The following is an 18419-nucleotide window of genomic DNA, read 5'->3' on the forward strand; positions in this document are numbered from 1 at the left end:
AAATGATATAGGGAGTGATTGTATTTCCATCCATCACTGCATCTCTACTAACTAACATGTTGTATAGTGAAAGCATTTAAGGTATGAACAATTGACTGACTTCATTATGCTTCAGAGTTATCAGCCAATTGAGGTGACTGCAGCGGTATGCACTTCTGGTAGAGCTCTTGATTCATTCCATCATTCTGCTGCCTACTTGTAAAAAGCTATTTTCGTTACCAGTTAGGGGTAGAAATTTAATTACATTCAGATAAAAGCTTGGGTCATTTAGAAGCTCATGGAGGAATAACATTGGGAGTGAAACCCTCATAGTCAGGCCTGCGAAAGCAACCAGGAGAACAGAAGGAGGTTCAAAACCAGATTTTAAATATATGGAGTTTGGTCTCACATGGTTTAAATCTATTTAATTCTGTTTACTTCAACCGACAGCCAATTTACAGTAGTTGAGGATCTGACTCATGAGCTCCACATTTTGAAAGTGTAGTGTGTAATCCCCTATCTAATTTAATTTGGTGAGTTCATGTTTTTTATTCTTGGATTTACATTGCTCAGATTGACTGTCCGCTGCAGGGAAGGAGCATAAATTACTGATTGAATTGGAGCAATATAAAATCCACACAAATAAAGCAGAGTCTAGGTAAGGACTATGCACTGATAAAGAACATTTACCATATTCATTGATTAGCTCTGCTGAAAAGATTCACAACGTAATTTTTAAGAGCACCATTAAAAAGGACTTAACAAGACTCTAGCTCATGATAGAAGTGGGACATAAAAAGCAGAGGCAACAAAGAAGTGTTGAAATGAGTTATGTAAAAACAGCAGTAAATAAGAAATTGAACCATAGAAAAGAGACAGTATTGGAAGAGAACATGTAAAAATAATGAAAAAATGACGATAAATAGCTAGATTAAAATAAACTGTCTACTTCATTTGCACGCATGACAAACTTTATAGGGCAGTTTACCATGTGACAAACTGCTACAATCTCTTTCTTTTTGTATATTATAACTGAGACTTTTATACCATATTTACACATGCTATGCATGTTTTATTTTATTGTTTTTTCAGATAACTAACTACTTGCAGCAAATGTGAAAGCAATAGCTATAGCAAAACAATATCATTTGTTAGTAGTCAGATGGTATGAATTATTACTGAAATCTCTTGTGATAGGCATTAACTTTTGAGAACATTATGGTATCTATTTACGGCGGGCTGTAGACTTTGGTATGGGTCGGAGCAATCCATGATCATATCGCTGTTATCTGTAATGTTTAGTAAATGGAAAACAGAAAAGAGAACAAGGCCCTAGATTTTTCAAACTTGTGTTGTGGTCTTTGCAAGAACCTTTGAAAATCTGGCCCTGATTTTTCTGTGTGAATTAAAAGCAGTTATTCAATACCATGAACAGCAACAACAACAACAACAACAAAAGATTTAGAATGAATTGCCCAAATGGCGTTAGAAAGGAAAATAATTTGGATTGCGTAGAATATATGTGCCTAAAGCTGTAACCTATTTGCCAATGGCTCAAAGAAATCTTACCTTTGGCTCACCTGGCTAAAAAAAGTCATCTGCAGACCCTAAGGTACAGAATGATGCATCAATTGTAGTAATGTTCACAAGGACACAGAGGGTAAATTCAGCCACCCAGTGGTAAATTCTGTAACTGCTTAATTTTATCTTGATAACAATTAGCTGGACATGGTAATTGCTCTACTGGAAAACCACTCATTTGAAAAAAAAGTCTGGCATTGTTTTGTGCAAAAAGTAACTGTCAGAAACTTAACCAGAATATAGAAAGTAAGGCTGTGACCACGCTAGCCCCTTCTTTTGGAAGGGCTATGGTAATGCGGCACTTTGGAATATGTTAATGAAGTATTGCCATGAATATGCAGCTCCTCATAAGCATAATGGTGGCCATGCGCGCTTTGAAACTGCCGGTTTTGAAACGCACACCGCCCATGTAGCTGGGGGCCTTTCAAAACGGCCCCCTGATTTTAGAAACCCCTTTTTCCCAAAACCAGATCGCAACGGATCTCTCCATATTTCAGTATGTGTTCTCTCTCTAGCCATCTTCAGCCCAATAGTCATGGCTGAATAGTTAAGAGACAGCACCCATGTTAGGTTAACAAGAAACTGACCTCCAGACCCACAGAAGAAGTGTATAAACAGGCATGTGTGCAGACAGACACACACTTACATACACACACAGAAAAGAGACACTCATTATGCTGAAGAATGAACTCATAGAAAAATGAGAAAAGACAAAGAAAAAAAACCTTATAATTTGTGGGTGAACACTTCTCACAAGATCATTCCACATCTGTCGTTGTAATCCTCATCCTCAATGGAAACCTGCAGGACACCTTTATAAAATGGGCCTGAGAGCTTATATTCCTACCCTTTAGATACTAAAATCATGGCTGCAATAAAGACACTGGAGTCATGGCTCACTACAGCCATTTATAGCCCATTGACCCTCCTCTGCCTTATGACTACAGAGGTTTTGCTTGCCCACTTCACCTTGAATGGTATCTTAAAGCGATTAGCTTCTTATGCCAATAGATGCATTTTGCCTGTAATTGACTGTGATGCTTAGAAAACCTTTCCCAAAGGTGAAGGAGAGATCTGTGTAAACTCATCCAAACATGGAGATGTACATATCTCATAGACTGGAAATGAAACTCAAGAGGTCATTGAGTCCTGTCCCCTGCACTCACAGCAGGACCTACCACTGTCCCTCACACTTTTTTTTTTTTTTTTTTTTTTTTTAAAAATCCAACCTGCCCCAGAATCTTGATGGACTGAACTCACGACCCTGAAGACTACAAAGCCAATGTTCTAACCACTAAGCTGTCCCAGCCCTGAAATCAAGCAACACATTTTTTTTCAAGTACTTGCACACATTTGAGAATTTGTCTTGCTACACATCCCATTCTTTATTTTGTAACATTTTATTTAGATTTTAGACAATATTACATCAATAAAATTGATCTCTGCTATTTGTACTAAAGCAGAGACTAGATGATCCAATCAAGGCTTGTGGGCCCATTTAGTTATGTGCTATCGTACAAGACTGGCTCTCCTCAAGGAGCTTACGCCCTACGGTCCCATCATCTCCAAATGGGGGTGGGCTGGGAAAGTATTTCTACACTGCAGCTGGTGGTGGCAGGGCAAGAGGGTGTAAGTATCTTAACCTGAGGTGGCAGAATCACACTACTGGGGCTGGAGCAAGCATGCTAAAAATAGCTTTGTGGATGTTGTGGCTTGGGGGAGCTCAGGCTACCAAGCCTACATGCCCCTCTGGGCCTGACCTAGGCTATATCTACCCTAGACATAGAAGTTGACCACAGATGCACAATTTTAGCTATGTCAAGTGTGTCGCTGAAATCAATTTATCTGTGGTTGACTTCCAGTCTGTCTACACAAGGGAAGATCAACGGAAGTGTTTCTTCCTTCGATCTTCCTTATTCCACACCTCTCTCGGGGACCACAGGGGTTGACTTCAACCTCTGAGAGTGTCATTTCATGTGTGTGCATGAATCAAACCCCAGAAGATTGACCCTGAGCAGGTTGACCTTCTGTGGTAGCGTAGATGCTAATTTGAGTCTCAGTTGTGGTTGCAATGTCCACACTTATTTTTAGCTTGCACGGTTGAGCTGCACTTGCATGAATCTTTCCACCGGGGACAGGAGACTTCCAGCTGCAGGGCAGACAGACCCTAAAGGGGATGAGAGAAGAATAAGAACATATTTTTCCATAGATTCAGGGTTTTCTTTTTTGAGACGGAATGCCACAGAACGGTGTTCTGGCACCGTTTTCCTGGAGCTGCCATTTTTAAAAGGCAGCTGAGCAGCTTTGAGTTGCATGGGGCTCTTTAAAGAGCCATTTGTGGCTGCTGCTGCTGAGGCACCCTTCCAGTTCCCAGCATCCTTCTAGCTGAAGGAGGATTCAATTTAATCAGTTTAAACAAATCAGTGAAATAGAGTCCTGTTATCAGCACAGCTGGGTGCTGGGAGCTGCCCCAGCATGCTGCAAATGGGGTAGACAGAGGGAGATGCTGCAGCTGTGCTGGGAAGGTAAGTAATCCTGGGATTGTGTGTGTGTGTGTGTGTGGTGGGGGGTGTTACGCCTTGGGACAGGTAGTGGTTTGGGGTTCTGGGGGGTGGCTAAGAGGCTGGGGGTGGCTCAGGCCCTGCATAGGGTGATTTGGGCCTGCTGGGGGTTGGCTTGGATCCTGCCAGGGTGGCTGACTTGGGCCCCACTCAGGACTGCTGGCTCAGGCCTCACCAGGAGGTCAGTTAAGCTGTTGGAGGGGCAGCTTGGTCCCCAGGGAGGGTGGTTAAGCCCCCTGGGGAAGTGGTAGTATGGGCCCCAGCAGGGAGCAGCTCAGATCCCACATGGGGGGTGGTTTGGGCCCTATGTGGGGTGGTTAAGCCATGAGGGTACAGCTTAGGTCCTGCCACAGGGGTAGTTTGGGTCCCCTGGGGGGGCAGTTTGGGCCCTGCACTGGAGGGGGTGGTCAAGCTGCTGGAGGGGGAGCTTGAGCCTTTGGGCGGAGAAGTTTGGGGCTTGAGTTCTGCCACCCTTTTTTTCTAGAAAAAAGACCACTCGATAGATTGTGTGTACAGCAGAGCTTGCCAGCTAGTTTAGTCATTATCATCTGGCAGAAAATCACTGACAAAACAGGGTCTTGTACAAAATAAAAAGTAAAATAAACTCTGTTTATTACAAGAATTTGGGGAAAAACTGTGTACTGAGAGTGAATGCCTGGATTCAAGGAAATAAGGACAAAAGTCCCATCATCTTCCATGGCATCATGATTTCACCCAAAAGTTCCCAGAAACATTTCACTTGAAGGATGCAATTTTGAAAAGCAACATCTGGGGACTCTCTTAATCAAACATATTATACAATTTCCATAACAGAATAGAGACCAGTACAAATTATTTTTATGTCACTAAGGCTACGTCTACACATGCAGCCAACATCGAAATAGCTTATTTCGATGTTGCGACATCGAAATAGTCTATTTCGATGAATAACGTCTACACGTCCTCCAGGGCCGGCAACGTCAATGTTCAACTTCGACGTTGCTCAGCCCAACATCGAAATAGGCGCAGAGAGAGAACGTCTACACGTCAAAGTAGCACACATCGAAATAGGGATGCCAGGCACAGCTGCAGACAGGGTCACAGGGCGGACTCAACAGCAAGCTGCTCCCTTAAAGGGCCCCTCCCAGACACAGTTGCACTAAACAACACAAGATACACAGAGCTGACAACTGGTTGCAGACCCTGTGCCTGCAGCATAGATCCCCAGCTGCCACAGAAGCAGCCAGAAGCCCTGGGCTAAGGGCTGCTGCCCACGGTGACCATAGAGCCCCGCAGGGGCTGGAGAGAGAGCATCTCTCAACCCCCCAGCTGATGGCCGCCATGGAGGACCCAGCAATTTCGACGTTGCGGGACGCGGATCGTCTACACGGTCCCTACTTCGACGTTGAACGTCGAAGTAGGGCGCTATTCCTATCTCCTCATGAGGTTAGCGACTTCGACGTCTCGCCGCCTAACGTCGAAGTTAACTTCGAAATAGCGCCCGACGCGTGTAGACGCGACGGGCGCTATTTCGAAGTTGCTGCCGCTACTTCGAAGTAGCGTGCACGTGTAGACGCAGCTTAAGACTACATCCACACCACAGAGATCTTCCTAAAGAACTTCTTTGGAAAGAGTGCGTCCACACACAAAAAAGTGGATCAAAAGAGTGATCTGCTCTTTCAAAAGAGAGTGCCTACACAGGACCCACTCTTTCGAAAGAATAGGCCAGGGATCAAAAATGAAGATTGTTGTCTTGAAAGAGGACGCCCTGGGGAGCGTCTAATTACATTTTCTTTTGAAAGAAACTTTTGGAGGGGGCGCTTTTCCTGAAACAGGAAAGGAAGGGTGATTTCAAAAGAAATGCCACATTCTTTCAATTTAAATTTGAAAGAATGCTTTATGTTGTAGACTCTCCATGAGCTCTTTTGAATGAACCCCCTTCTTTTGAAAAATCTTTCGAATGAACTTGCTAGTGTAGGCGCAGCCCCTGTGACTGTGATCACTGGCCTCATTCTTCTCTTCCATTTTACTCCTGCACACCGCCACAATTCAGAGGTCACTGTCTATACTCACATACAACCATGACTGTGCTTTTATTCACATACCACCATTGATATTGCATGGTGACATGAAGAGCAAATTTTGGATGAACCTGTTGCAGCTGGTCAGTAGATCAAGAAAGCAGTGTTTGTAAAGAAATATTCTGACCAGCCACGCTTATCCAAAACTGGAGTTTTGGGTTTTTACCGGAAGTGCAAAGCATACATATATTTCTAAACATATGAATGTTGAGGAAAACTCTTCCTTTCTTTTTTCAATTCTCAATATAGTTTAATTCACAGAAAGTCATGTAACCTTATGTTTCTTAGATGCTGGTCTGAATTTTGATTGTAATCAATTAATATTCTGTCTCTGACTAACTGCTAAAATGACACAATGGCTCTTTAATATTTAATCGATGATATCATTTTGCAGGTTTTAGTTTAAAGGTAACCATAGCACAAACACATTCATTATTAACACAAGAACTGCAGTGTAGGTTCCTGGGAATCCTCTTTCCTTTATACTTCAGTTTAATATGAGTACTGCTGTCCCTGGAAAACACTTCTGATCTTGTTTTAAGTGTGATAAGCTGGCAGTTACAGTCACAGCCTAAACCAGAACAATGTAAACTGCTGATATCAATAGATGGGACAATGCTTAAAAGCGAGATGAAGAGTGAAGGTGAGAAGCAGCTGAGGAAAGTCCGATTTCGAATTGCTTCATCTCATAGTGGGAGAGTGCTAAAGGAAGTATATGCAGATGGAGAGACGGCGGACTCTTTGGATTCAGAATATACCAGTAGCTCAGAAACAGACCAAACCAGCAGACTGAGTGAAGCTGAGGGACAGCAGAATGGATATTTAGGATCTGAGTGTGATGAAAATGAAAATGAGCAAGATGATTTGCTCATTTTAATGAGAGCTACTAGTGAGAGGGGCTTTGGTACAAAACGTGTCAACATTCTCAGCAAAAATGGTACAGTCAGAGGAGTCAAACACAAAGTCAGTGCTGGTCAAGCTCTGTTTAACAATTTGTCAAAAATCTTTCAGGTAAGTGAAGTAGCTTTGCTAATTGTGAAAACTCTCTCTCTCTTACCTGATGTTTTGTCTCTTTCTCCTATTTCTTCCAAGCCTCTCTTATGTATGAGTTCTCATACTTCATTATTCATAATTGATGCCACTGAAGACTTCCTTATACAGGAGAGAACTGTTCTTCCTATACAACTCAATAGCACATATTGGTTTTGAAACTTCTCTCTCAGTATTCACCTCCCATAGGATTTGCTGCTAATAATGGATACTCCCTGTCTAGCATGACCTGGAGAGAAGATATGACTTAATTAATTTTCAACTTCATCAGCAGCATTAAGAGTGATATATGTTTACATGCCATTTCCAGCCCTATGGTATCTGTTTTAATGAGTTTACCATGACATCTGCTATCCTAGTTCTATAAATTTTTATACTTGTGAATTCCACTGTGTTTAACCTGACAAGTAAATAAAATTAGATACAGAATGCTACCAATGACATTCAAAGTTTGAGATGAATGATATCTAGTCAGATGTCTTTCTTATTAGGGCCTGTTTTTCACTAATTTTCTAGAAAGAACTGAAGAGCTATATTTCAAGTGACTTATGTCCCTTTGAAGCCTTAGACTTCACAGAAAAATAAAATAAAATAAAATAAAATGAAATAATAGTTTAGATTTCATGTAATCATATAAAATATATCATTCAGCAGCTCAACTGTACTAGTTTTGAGTTATTATTATTCACCTCAAGGGAGCGTACATGCTATTATTCACTGTTTTCTAGAAGGATTTAAGGTCTAATCTGTTTATCATAATGCAGGAAATTAACACATGCTAGTTTTAGATTATGTATATACTTTTAGAGGCACTTGTACAATACTCCCAAGCGGTGGGGTTTTATATAAGTACTTATTACATGAGAGCTCTTCCTCAGTTTTATGACATGTCTGTCACCCTGGCCTTACTATTCCCATGTTTAGATGGTGACAAGTATCAGAGGGGTAGCCGAGTTAGTCTATATCTTCAAAAACAACAAGAAGCCCTGTGGCATCTTATAGACTAACAGATATTTTGGATGAAGCAGATCTTTGACCACGAAAGCTTATGCTCCAAAATTATCTGTTAGTTTATAAGGTGCCACAGAACTTCTTATCAAGTTTAGATGGTAACCATGCACCTAATTCTGCTCTCACCAATTTTATATCCATTAACTTCAGTAGAATCACTGTTGTTAGAAGTACAATAAGTGCAATCGGGTCCAGCCATTTTACTTATTTCCATGGGACGTGTAGAAGGGTGGCATTCAAGACAGGGGAAGGGCTTCAGAGGAAAAATGTGTAGAAAACTAAACACAGAGAAGTAGATTAGACTCTTGGTTTTTGTCTGTGTTAGGCCATGTGATATCATTATCGGCAGAAAGAAACGACTCTGAAAACCGGAACACAATTAGTTTGAAGAAAGCATGAGAAAAGGTCTTCGAACAATGGTCTCCAGAATTTCAAGGTTCAGAGTCTAGTGAAGAGGAATTATCTTTTGCATTTGTGTCATGTCATAGAACAAGCCAATGCTTTCCTGTGGTATGAAGTCTGCAACACTAACCAGTATAAATGTGGAAGATGCTCCACAATGCAAAGATTTCCTCTGAGACTCCTGGAGTCTTGTATGAGATATATTCAGATATCCTACCTCACTAAAAATTGAATGGCATCAGCCTTCCTCTTGCAAAAGATTATCACTACATGGTTTCCATTGTTATTCCATTGAGCTTGCTCAGAACCTTCCCTTCCGCAGCAAGAGTGTAGGAAGTAGTAACTGTGGAGTCAAAGGCATGACAGGATAATTTTGTTTCTCTCTTCAGCCTCTGGCCTATAGACTTTCAGAGCCCAATGTTGAACAGCTGTGACTGTCTGCAAGCAATGAAGGTGCTGAAAGATGGTCAGGAAAGCACCAACAAAGTTACTTTCTCGGCTCCCAGGGTGGGGATGCTATTATCCCTGGCAATTCAAACAGGTATGCAGGGAACTACACAATATGAAAGGAATTATTCTGGGGTTCAGGAGAGAGGTTAGTTCCACTTTAGGATGTGGATGCTTTGAAATTGGGGTAGAGAGTCTGCTGAGAAACGAGCTCTGCTGATGGTCCAATGGGGGCGTGGTTTCTATAGCAACCCTTCTGACTTTTTCTTTAAGCTGCTAGTGCCTGAAATAGAGTATGTTGCTATAGCAACCTCTTCAGCTTTTCCTTGTGCTTCAATGAAGAGAGAAACAAGGTTGCTATAGCAACATCTTCTCACACCCTCTTGATTTGAGTTGACGCCTCTAGCAAGAAAGGTGACATAGCGATTTCCCTGGTCTCCCTGAAGCATGCTCTGCATCCTGAGGATGGAGGGCTCACTTTGTGTCCAGTCTGGAGCTCACAGGCAGGGGAGGCATTGACCCAAACAATATGAGCAATCTCTGCTGAGTCCATAGTGAAATACTAAGTTAGTGACCTTCACTAGCTATTCAGTACTAGGCCTGACATTGGGTCAGTGACTACACTGGGCACTTGGAACCAGGCTTAATCAATGTCAGTGACCACACTGGTTGCTCAAACCTAGGCTCAGAGCCTATCGGTCACACTATCACTCAGAAAGATGTCTGAACCTCAGCTGCTTTGAGTAATTCAGAATTCAGACTGGGACATAACAATAACCTTTTTGAATGCTCAGGACCAGGCCTAAGACATGTTGATGTGCACTCAGGACTCAGTGTGTTGGTGACAATACCTGTGTTCCAGCTTGGGAGCTCAGTGCAGCTAAATTGAGCTGATAGGTTTGTTGAAGCTACAACCAACTGGAGATCCTCAGCAACAGTGCGTGAAAAGGAACCGCACTCCAAGATTGCCCCACTGGTGGGCGCAGACAAGTGCTTTATGCAGTGGGCTAAATTATAAGGTGCACAATGCCATCTCCTTTGTCTGGATGTTTAATAGTGCCCTATGCACAGGTGCAGTCTGGCAATACCTACCATAGTGGGTCCTCACATGTGAGTTAGGTGGATGAATGCCTGCCTTTCTCTGGGCTTAGGTGAGAAAGCAATACACAACGGAATTGATTGAATAATTTGGTATATCACTAACTAGTCTGAGTTCAATTCATGCCAGATTTCCAACCACAAAGTGGGGTACAGTGGAGCCTAGCCAGAAGATTTGTACAAATCTTCTCCCTCCTTATCACTGTTGCAGCAGACAGCTCTCTATTTTACTTCAGGTTTATACCACTTTGCTGGGTATCCAATATGTTCTGAAAGGTCACTTGCTCAGTGATTAACTAGAGAACTAGATTTAGCATCCATTGTAAGGGGGAGGTGCTATTAACAAATCTCATTGCTACATCCACAAATACATTAATCACAAGTGCTCTACCAGCTCTTTCCTAATACAATGTCAGAGACAAGACTAATGTGTAAGGTTGCAAAATATCATATTGACAAAGAATTACAGTTAGCTGAAGAGAGGGGAAGTTATGGGACAATCAGATAAAAAGGCAGTAACAGAGTGCTTCAGGGGTCATTTTCACAGGCCCTAGTGATTTTCTCTATTCAGCAGAGCCTTGGAGAGTGAATATGTGGCAAGCTATTCAACTTTGCAGATGCTGTAGAAACAGGAAGCTGACCTGCACCAAATAGCAAGCAGAATAGAGACACAGCGATTTAGAAAAAAATTGTGCTCTAAAGAGCACAAACTGCAAAATGCCACTTGGGAAAGGATTTGGGAGCAACAGGTTAAAGAAAATCTACAATTCTAGGCTGTATGGTATGTAGGCTGTAGCTACAGTCCCTTGTTGTGGGGCAGAGTGAAGGCCATAATCCTGAGAACTCTAGGGAGCACAAGGGAAGAACGAATACTGTGCCCCTAGGTGGAGAGAGTGTCTTTGGTCTTGCCCTCCCACTCCCAAGTGAGATTTTCAGCAGTGGCAGTGTCACACTAGTCCCTTGACTCCCTTAACGTAAAGGCTCCCACTGGGCCTAGATCACACTTATGAGGAGCAAGAGGAAGAGAAGCTTCTCGTGCCAGAGCCTCCTTGTAGGATTCTGCACAAGACATAATACAAACGTAGATTCCAAAACATCAGGTTTCACAGAAAAGGGAATTGCTTGGTCACCAGTATCTGCCAAGAGGCACTAAGACCCCCCACGTTGTGGAATCCCAGATGCAAACTACAGCAAGATCTCCGGTATGAATCATGGGATAGAGCCTGATGAAATGCAGGCGTGTTAGCTGGTGCAGGTGGGCTTAACTTATACCTCTCTGTGCCAGCTTAATCTCCCTTTTCACTTGGGATTTGTGACCTTTCTGAGCATTATACTACAGGAGTCTATTGAATAATTAGACAGTGTATGAAAAAAGATAACAAAGCTGACAATTGGTAGTAGGGTAATAGCTATGAAAAGGAAAATGAGAGTTTTGTTAATTTGAAAATGGAAAAGGCATAACTGGCATGTCCAAAATCTGAGAGGGACAGGAGGAGGGAGAAAATTGTTGTGGCAAAACAATTTTAATGCCTTCTTACATTTTGTCAAGTTACTTCAACTGCTTGGGACTGTAATGTTGTAGTTTACCTATCGTTAATTTCCCAGAACCACATGCTGAATAAGGCAGCTGCAGGAGAAGTGCAGGGAGCAGAGAAAGCCACTCTACATAGCCTTCATCGACTTGACCAAGGTTTTTGACTTGGTCAGCAGGGATGGTCTGTTCAAACTGCTCCACAAGATAGGCTGTCTTCCACGGTTACTCAAGATGATCCAGTTGTTCCACGAAAACATGAGAGGAACCATCCAATATGACGGCGCATTATCGGATGCTTTCAGAATCAGGAGCGGCATCAAACAAGGATGTGTGCTTGCTCCGACATTGTTCGGGATCTTCTTCGCACTCCTCCTGAAGCATGCCTTTGGATCTTCAACAGAGGGCATCTTGCTGCACACAAGATCTGATGGGAAACTGTTTAACCTTGCAAGGCTGAGAGCTAAGACTAAGGTGCAAGAAGTCCTCATCAGAGACATGCTGTTCGCAGATGCTGCTGCTGTAGTGTCTCACACAGAAGACCAGCTTCAAAAACTGCTGGATCGGTTCTCTAAAGCGTGCAAGGACTTTGGGCTTACCATCAGCCTAAAGAAGACAAATGTACTTGGTCAAGATGTTGCTGAATCCCCATCAATCAACATTGACAACTATACGTTAGAGGTTGTCCACGAGTACGTTTACCTCGGGTCCACCATCACTGACACCCTGTCATTGGACACTGAGCTAAATAGGAGGATCGGAAAAGCGGCCACAACTCTGTCCAGACTCAGCAAGAGAGTGTGGAATAACAACAAGCTGTACACTCACACCAAAATGCAAGTCTACAGAGCCTGCATCCTCAGCACGCTCCTTTATGGCAGCGAGACTTGGACCCTGTATGCCCGCCAGGAAAAGAGGCTGAACGTCTTCCACTTGCGCTGCCTCAGGCACATCCTTGGAATATCATGGAAGGACAGAGTTACCAACACCGCCGTCCTCAAGCAAGCTGGAATCCCAACCATGCACACCCTCCTCAGGCAGCGTCGACTCCGCTGGCTTGGCCACGTCCACAGGATGAATGATGGAAGGATTCCAAAAGACATCCTGTATGGTGAGCTAGCCTCTGGCAAAAGACCCCCAGGACGCCCCCAGTTGCGCTACAAAGATGTCTGCAAGAGAGACCTCAGAGAGGTAGAGATCGAGCTGGACAACTGGGAAGAACTAGCAGATGACCGCGGCAGATGGAGGCAGGGGTTACACAAGGGCCTTCAGAAGGGCGAGTTGAAGATCAGACAGCTAGCAGAGGAGAAGCGAGCGCACAGAAAGCACAATAAGGACTTGCCAGACACCCACTACATCTGCAAGAGATGCAGCAAGGACTGTCACTCTTGTGTGGGTCTTTATAGTCACAATAGACGCTGTAAATGAAGTCTTAAATTGAAACTTTAAAGGGCGCGATCCATAGTTTGTGCAGACTGAAGGATGCCTACTACTACATGCTGAATAATTACAATGATTCCGAAATAAGGATTTTAAACTCTGGGTTAATGGGCTTTCAACTGAAGTCTTTGGTTGATAGATAATTAGTGCATTAGTACCTTCTGTTCCCATGCTGCAAAAACAGCTATTCATTCATCAGCAGGGTCAGACACTTGCATTATTACAGTGGCTCTCCAAATACTGTGATAGTTGAAGGTTTGCTGGTGACCTGAAATACCTTACTGTTAAGGGTTATAAATAGAGTGTGCAAATGGACGAACTGGATCAGGAACCGACTGTGGATGAACTGAAGAGAGCCATCGACAGCATTGCAGCAGGAAAGGCCCTTGGCCAGGATGGTATACCACCAGAGGTAATCAAGCGTGCTGCGGACACACTCCTGGAACCCCTACATGAGCTACTGTGCCTGTGCTGGAAAGAGGGTGAGGTTCCACAGGATATGCGCGACACTAACGTTGTAACGTTGTATAAGAACAAAGGAGACAGAAGCGACTGCAACAACTACCATGGAATCTCCCTCCTAAGCATCACTGGTAAACTGTTTCCTTGCGTCATCCTTGGCAGACTCCAGAAGATTGCTGAGAGGGTGTACCCCGAATCGCAGTGCAGATTCCGCACAGAGAGGTCTACCGTTGACATGGTCTTCTCTCTAAGGCAGCTGCAGGAGAAGTGCAGCGAGAAGAGGAAGACACTCTACATAGCCTTCATCGACCTGACCGAGGCCTTTGACTTGGTCAGCAGGGATGGTCTGCTCAAACTGCTCCACAAGATAGGCTGTCCTCCATGGTTACTCAAGATGATCCAGTTGTTCCATGAAGACATGAGAGGAACCATCCAATATGACGGCGCTGTAGTGTCTCACACAGAAGATCAGCTTCAAAAACTGCTGGATCAGTTCTCCAAAGCGTGCAAGGACTTTGGGCTTACCATCAGCCTAAAGAAGACAAACGTACTCAGTCAGGATGTTGCCGAATCCCCATCAATCAGCATTGACAACTATGCGTTAGGGGTCGACCACGAGTTCGTTTACCTGGGGTCCACCATCACTGACACCCTGTCATTGGACACTGAGCTAAATAGGAGGATCGGAAAAGCGGCCACAACTCTGTCCAGACTCAGCAAGAGAGGGTGGAATAACAACAAGCTGTACACTCACACCAAAATGCAAGTCTACAGAGCCTGCATCCTCACCACTCTCCTTTATGGCAGCGAGACTTGGACCCTGTATGCCCGCCAGGAAAAGAGGCTGAATGTCTTCCACTTGTGCTGCCTCAGGCGCATCCCTGGAATATCATGGAAGGACAAAGTGACCAACACTGCCGTCCTTGAGCAAGCTGGAATCCCAACCACGCACACCCTCCTCAGGCAGCGTCGGCTCCACTGGCTTGGCCACGTCCACAGGATGAATGATGGAAGGATTCCAAAAGACATCCTGTATGGTGAGCTAGCCTCTGGCAAAAGACCTCCCGGATGCCCCCAGTTGCGCTAAAAAGATGTCTGCAAGAGAGACCTCAGAGAGGTAGACATCAAGCTGGACAACTGGGAAGAACTAGCAGACGACCACAGCAGATGGAGGCAGGGGTTACACAAGGGCCTTCAGAAGGGCGAGATGAAGATCAGACAGCTAGCAGAGGAGAAGCGAGCGCACAGAAAGCACAATAAGGACTTGCCAGACACCCACCACATCTGCAAGAGATGCAGCAAGGACTGTCACTCTCGTGTGGGTCTTCACAGTCACAGTAGATGCTGTAAATGAAGTCCTCAATTGAAACTATAAAGGGCGCAATCCATAGTCTATGCAGACTGAAGGATACCTACTACTACTGCAAATGTAAGCTTCTGAAAGCTGATATGCAAGATTTCAGACACACAGAACTTTTTTCTCCACCTCCATCTTTTCCCTAAGCTATGGAGAAAACAAGCTTGACTGTTTGGTTTATTGAAGATAAAGAAGCCAGCAACCAAAGCAAACCCTGGTATTTGTTAAATTCCATCAGTGATGGTTTCATGAAGTGGATTATTTTTGTTTATTTTAGAGAACAAATGTAATTACATGTTTTTATTTTGAAAACCTCATCCAGCCTTGTATGTTACAGGCTCTTTGACTACAGCCTATATGTAATCAGAGCTTGACAGGTGCTGCTAAATGATTCTTGCTCTAGCCTTCTAAGGGAGCTGCAATTGTGAACCTTTATTCTTATGTGGAATACTGGTGAAATTGGTGGTGCTCTGGATGTAAGAGGGGAACTCCTTTGCGTTACTTTCTCAGGTTTGCATACGTACCTAATTACAGAGAATATTTCTTGACTCAGAAATGGACATGCCCCTGCTCCTCGGATCCTGCACACAGTCATTTTTACCTCTTTATGGTGGACGCATATTGTTACCAAACTGAATTCTCTACTTACACTTGCAGCAGCATTTATAGCCATTTTGCATAGATGTAAATGACTACAATAGACACAAAGCAGTTGAAAACAGTATCAGGCATTTTCAGTACAGCATTAAAGATGTTAGTTTAAAATCTCTAGACTACCTCTGCACTCCAGCCTTCCATGGTTGCTTTCTACACATGGATCAGAGTCCCAAATGCCATGCAGCTCTGCTGGAGATAGGATGCATGGGTAGAAAGCATTTGTAACTTCATGCCTGCTCTATTACATAGGGCCTGGACCTAGGAATGCAGGAAGTTCCGCAGCTCCCCCTGGCTTAAAGTGACTTCCATTGTACACAGGGTTTCCAGTTTGGTTTCATGGCTCTCAGCAACCCTGATCATAAATAAATAAGGAAAAAAAAACCTGATCCACCTTTCTACCTCTATTTGGGGCTGGCTAAGGGCCATTTAGACTTCTGGTACAGATTAGAGCAGCTTCAAGGCTACTTTAACTTGTGCCCAACTGTCTATAGCCCCAAGGGACTGTTACTGAGCTCAAAGTTGTAATTGCTGTCACATGATCAACAGAAGGGCAGTAGCGGGCTAGAGGCCTACAGCCATTTCTGTGACATGTAGAGGCTATCTCTGAGGAGGGGAGGGGTTTCCCCCCCCCCAATATCTGCTGCCTTGATAATCTCTTGGTGACAGCAGTAAAACTCACACTTGGAGAAAACACTACAACAATGAAAGAACCTCCTAGCTTTAGTCTTTAGCTCATCTCCAGCAAGGCATTCCCTTCTTTCAATGTAGTATTACCAATAATGCAATCACCCCAAAACTAACTGCTGTTAGAGTTCACTGCTAGACCTACTCTATCCCACTTTCATCTTCTGTAGAGTCCCTAGCCTCCCTTATATCCAGCTTGGCACTAACAAGTTCCATCTGCTAGCATTAACCATTAATCATCAGTAACAACCCTGCACTTTTTTGCAGTTTAACACCTGTGATTAACAGGGTGACTCAGCAGAACAATGAAACGTTCCTGTTGCAGGGCCTTTCTGAACCAACCTGAAAACTAGGTCCTGTCTATAGACTTTAAAAATGCTTGTCATAGTTGCAGGAGTCCCTTGCTGTCCTGAACAAAACTTCTTGCCTTTTCCCACATTGTTGAATAACAAGCTATTCCCTAGTTGCTTGGTTGCTGTATACATGCTGTTTGTGTATCATTTCTGAAGCACTTCATACTGAAAAAATGAAACATAAATGCTACATTATTCACATTGATAAACCATCCTAAGTGCATAGCAGCTAAGTCAACCGTGTAGGTTCAGTACTGCTGACTTTGTGGAAACTTAGTTTCTTCCAACAAACTTTTTAATATTTCCATGGGAGATCATTTACAGCTTAGGTTTCAAGTCTAAAGCATGAAAATATAACAAACTTCTGGTCTCTTCAGACTTCATGTTGATCACCAAACTGTGCAACTGTAGCTGTGGTAAAAATAGGGGCAGATCTCACCTGCTCCTATTCCAAAAGCACATGATCCCACCATCTGAGTAAAGAGAAGCTCCTTTAGTGGCTAATCACACTGGGTTCATGACAAATCATGCAGATTCAAATGCAAAGCTCTTTAATTACAGCATAACACAATTTAGTTCTGAAATGTTATCACACTCTTAACAGCCTCTCAGAAGTATAATTGCACTGAGCCTGCCCCAGTGTTTTCTAATACTGTCCAACTAAATAAGAAAATTGCACAATACTCATGCAATACTAAGGCTGTGCAACAGAGGAAATCCAATACACACTTTTAGCAGCTGATCCTAAACCAGTGACAAGTCAGTCAAAATGACTTGCATATGGAAGTGGTTAAGGAACATTTTCTCCCTGCCCATAAGAAAGAAAAAGCAAAGATGGATTTGCAGATAAGCAGACTGAGAGCAGGTTGCAGACATTTGGGTGCTGTGGCTGGTGGTTTATTGCACCCACACAAGACACATATTAATAGCTTGAAGCAAGGAACAGTTAAAAGTAGGTGGTCTATATATTGGCTAGGAACAGTTTCTACCAGTGACTGCAGCATTTTGCAAGATTCTGAGTAAATACCTAGTTTAACTGCAATAAAACATGATGTAACATGAGGGAAAATTGCAGCTAGAAGTAAGGGTATGCTACTTTTAATCTTCCTCTGACCTCTTTTCCTACATGCTGATACCCTCTAGCACCAAATATGAAGAGCTCTGATGTATAATCACCAACATTCACAACTTAAACTAGTCCCTATTTGTAAGGAATCATTAGAACACTACCTTTTTTGTGCTGCTGCTGGATAAGGTTCAGGAGAAAAATTCTTCCGAAACCAAATGCTTCCCTGTGTAGTGTTTTGCTAGATACAAGAATCAGGTTGCAGCAGCAGTTGCTGCATAATTCTTCACAGCCTCTGTCCCTAATCCAAATCAGTGAAACAGGTCACAGACATGTTTCTGGAGTCAGTGAGCTATAGACTAATTTCACACATGACAAGAAAGCTGACAGAAAAGCCATCTGTATATTTAATGTAAGTTATGGGAAGCATTTTAACAACCGTACTACAACTGAGCTTTTAATGATCTCTAGAAGCACCGTCTATCAATACTCTGAAGACAATATCTGCAGTACCACAAAAAACGCCACACAGCCTTTCCTGTGCCCTCCTTCCTCACCCAGAAACATGCAAATTTGTCTTCGGCTGATATGTGCACAGATCAATAAACAGTATAATGACTCATACGAATGAACCCCTGAACCAATCAATAAAGGACAATGTAAAAATCTTATAATAAAAT

At 43.2% G+C, this 18419-nt stretch overlaps 1 protein-coding gene and 1 long non-coding RNA gene across 2 annotated transcripts in view; one reads left to right on the top strand and one right to left on the bottom strand.

The window, feature by feature from the left end:
- Positions 1-1702: 1702 nt before the first annotated feature.
- LOC142012020 (uncharacterized) lies at positions 1703-17954 on the bottom strand. The gene is made up of 3 exons (XR_012645245.1): positions 17904-17954; positions 7239-7460; positions 1703-3727 (listed from the first exon to the last, which is right to left on the bottom strand). It is a non-coding gene; the product is annotated as an uncharacterized LOC142012020 (long non-coding RNA).
- Positions 6666-18419, top strand: part of GRXCR1 (glutaredoxin and cysteine rich domain containing 1) — a 48456-nt gene continuing 36702 nt past the window's right edge. Inside the window, exon 1 of the mRNA XM_074991796.1 lies at positions 6666-7201. Coding sequence (XP_074847897.1) covers positions 6797-7201 — 405 coding nt within the window. The 5' untranslated portion in view covers positions 6666-6796. The remainder of the gene's footprint in view (positions 7202-18419) is intronic.

The sequence above is a fragment of the Carettochelys insculpta genome, chromosome 4 (genome assembly GCF_033958435.1).
Source record: "Carettochelys insculpta isolate YL-2023 chromosome 4, ASM3395843v1, whole genome shotgun sequence".
NCBI classification, from domain to species: Eukaryota; Metazoa; Chordata; order Testudines; family Carettochelyidae; genus Carettochelys; species Carettochelys insculpta.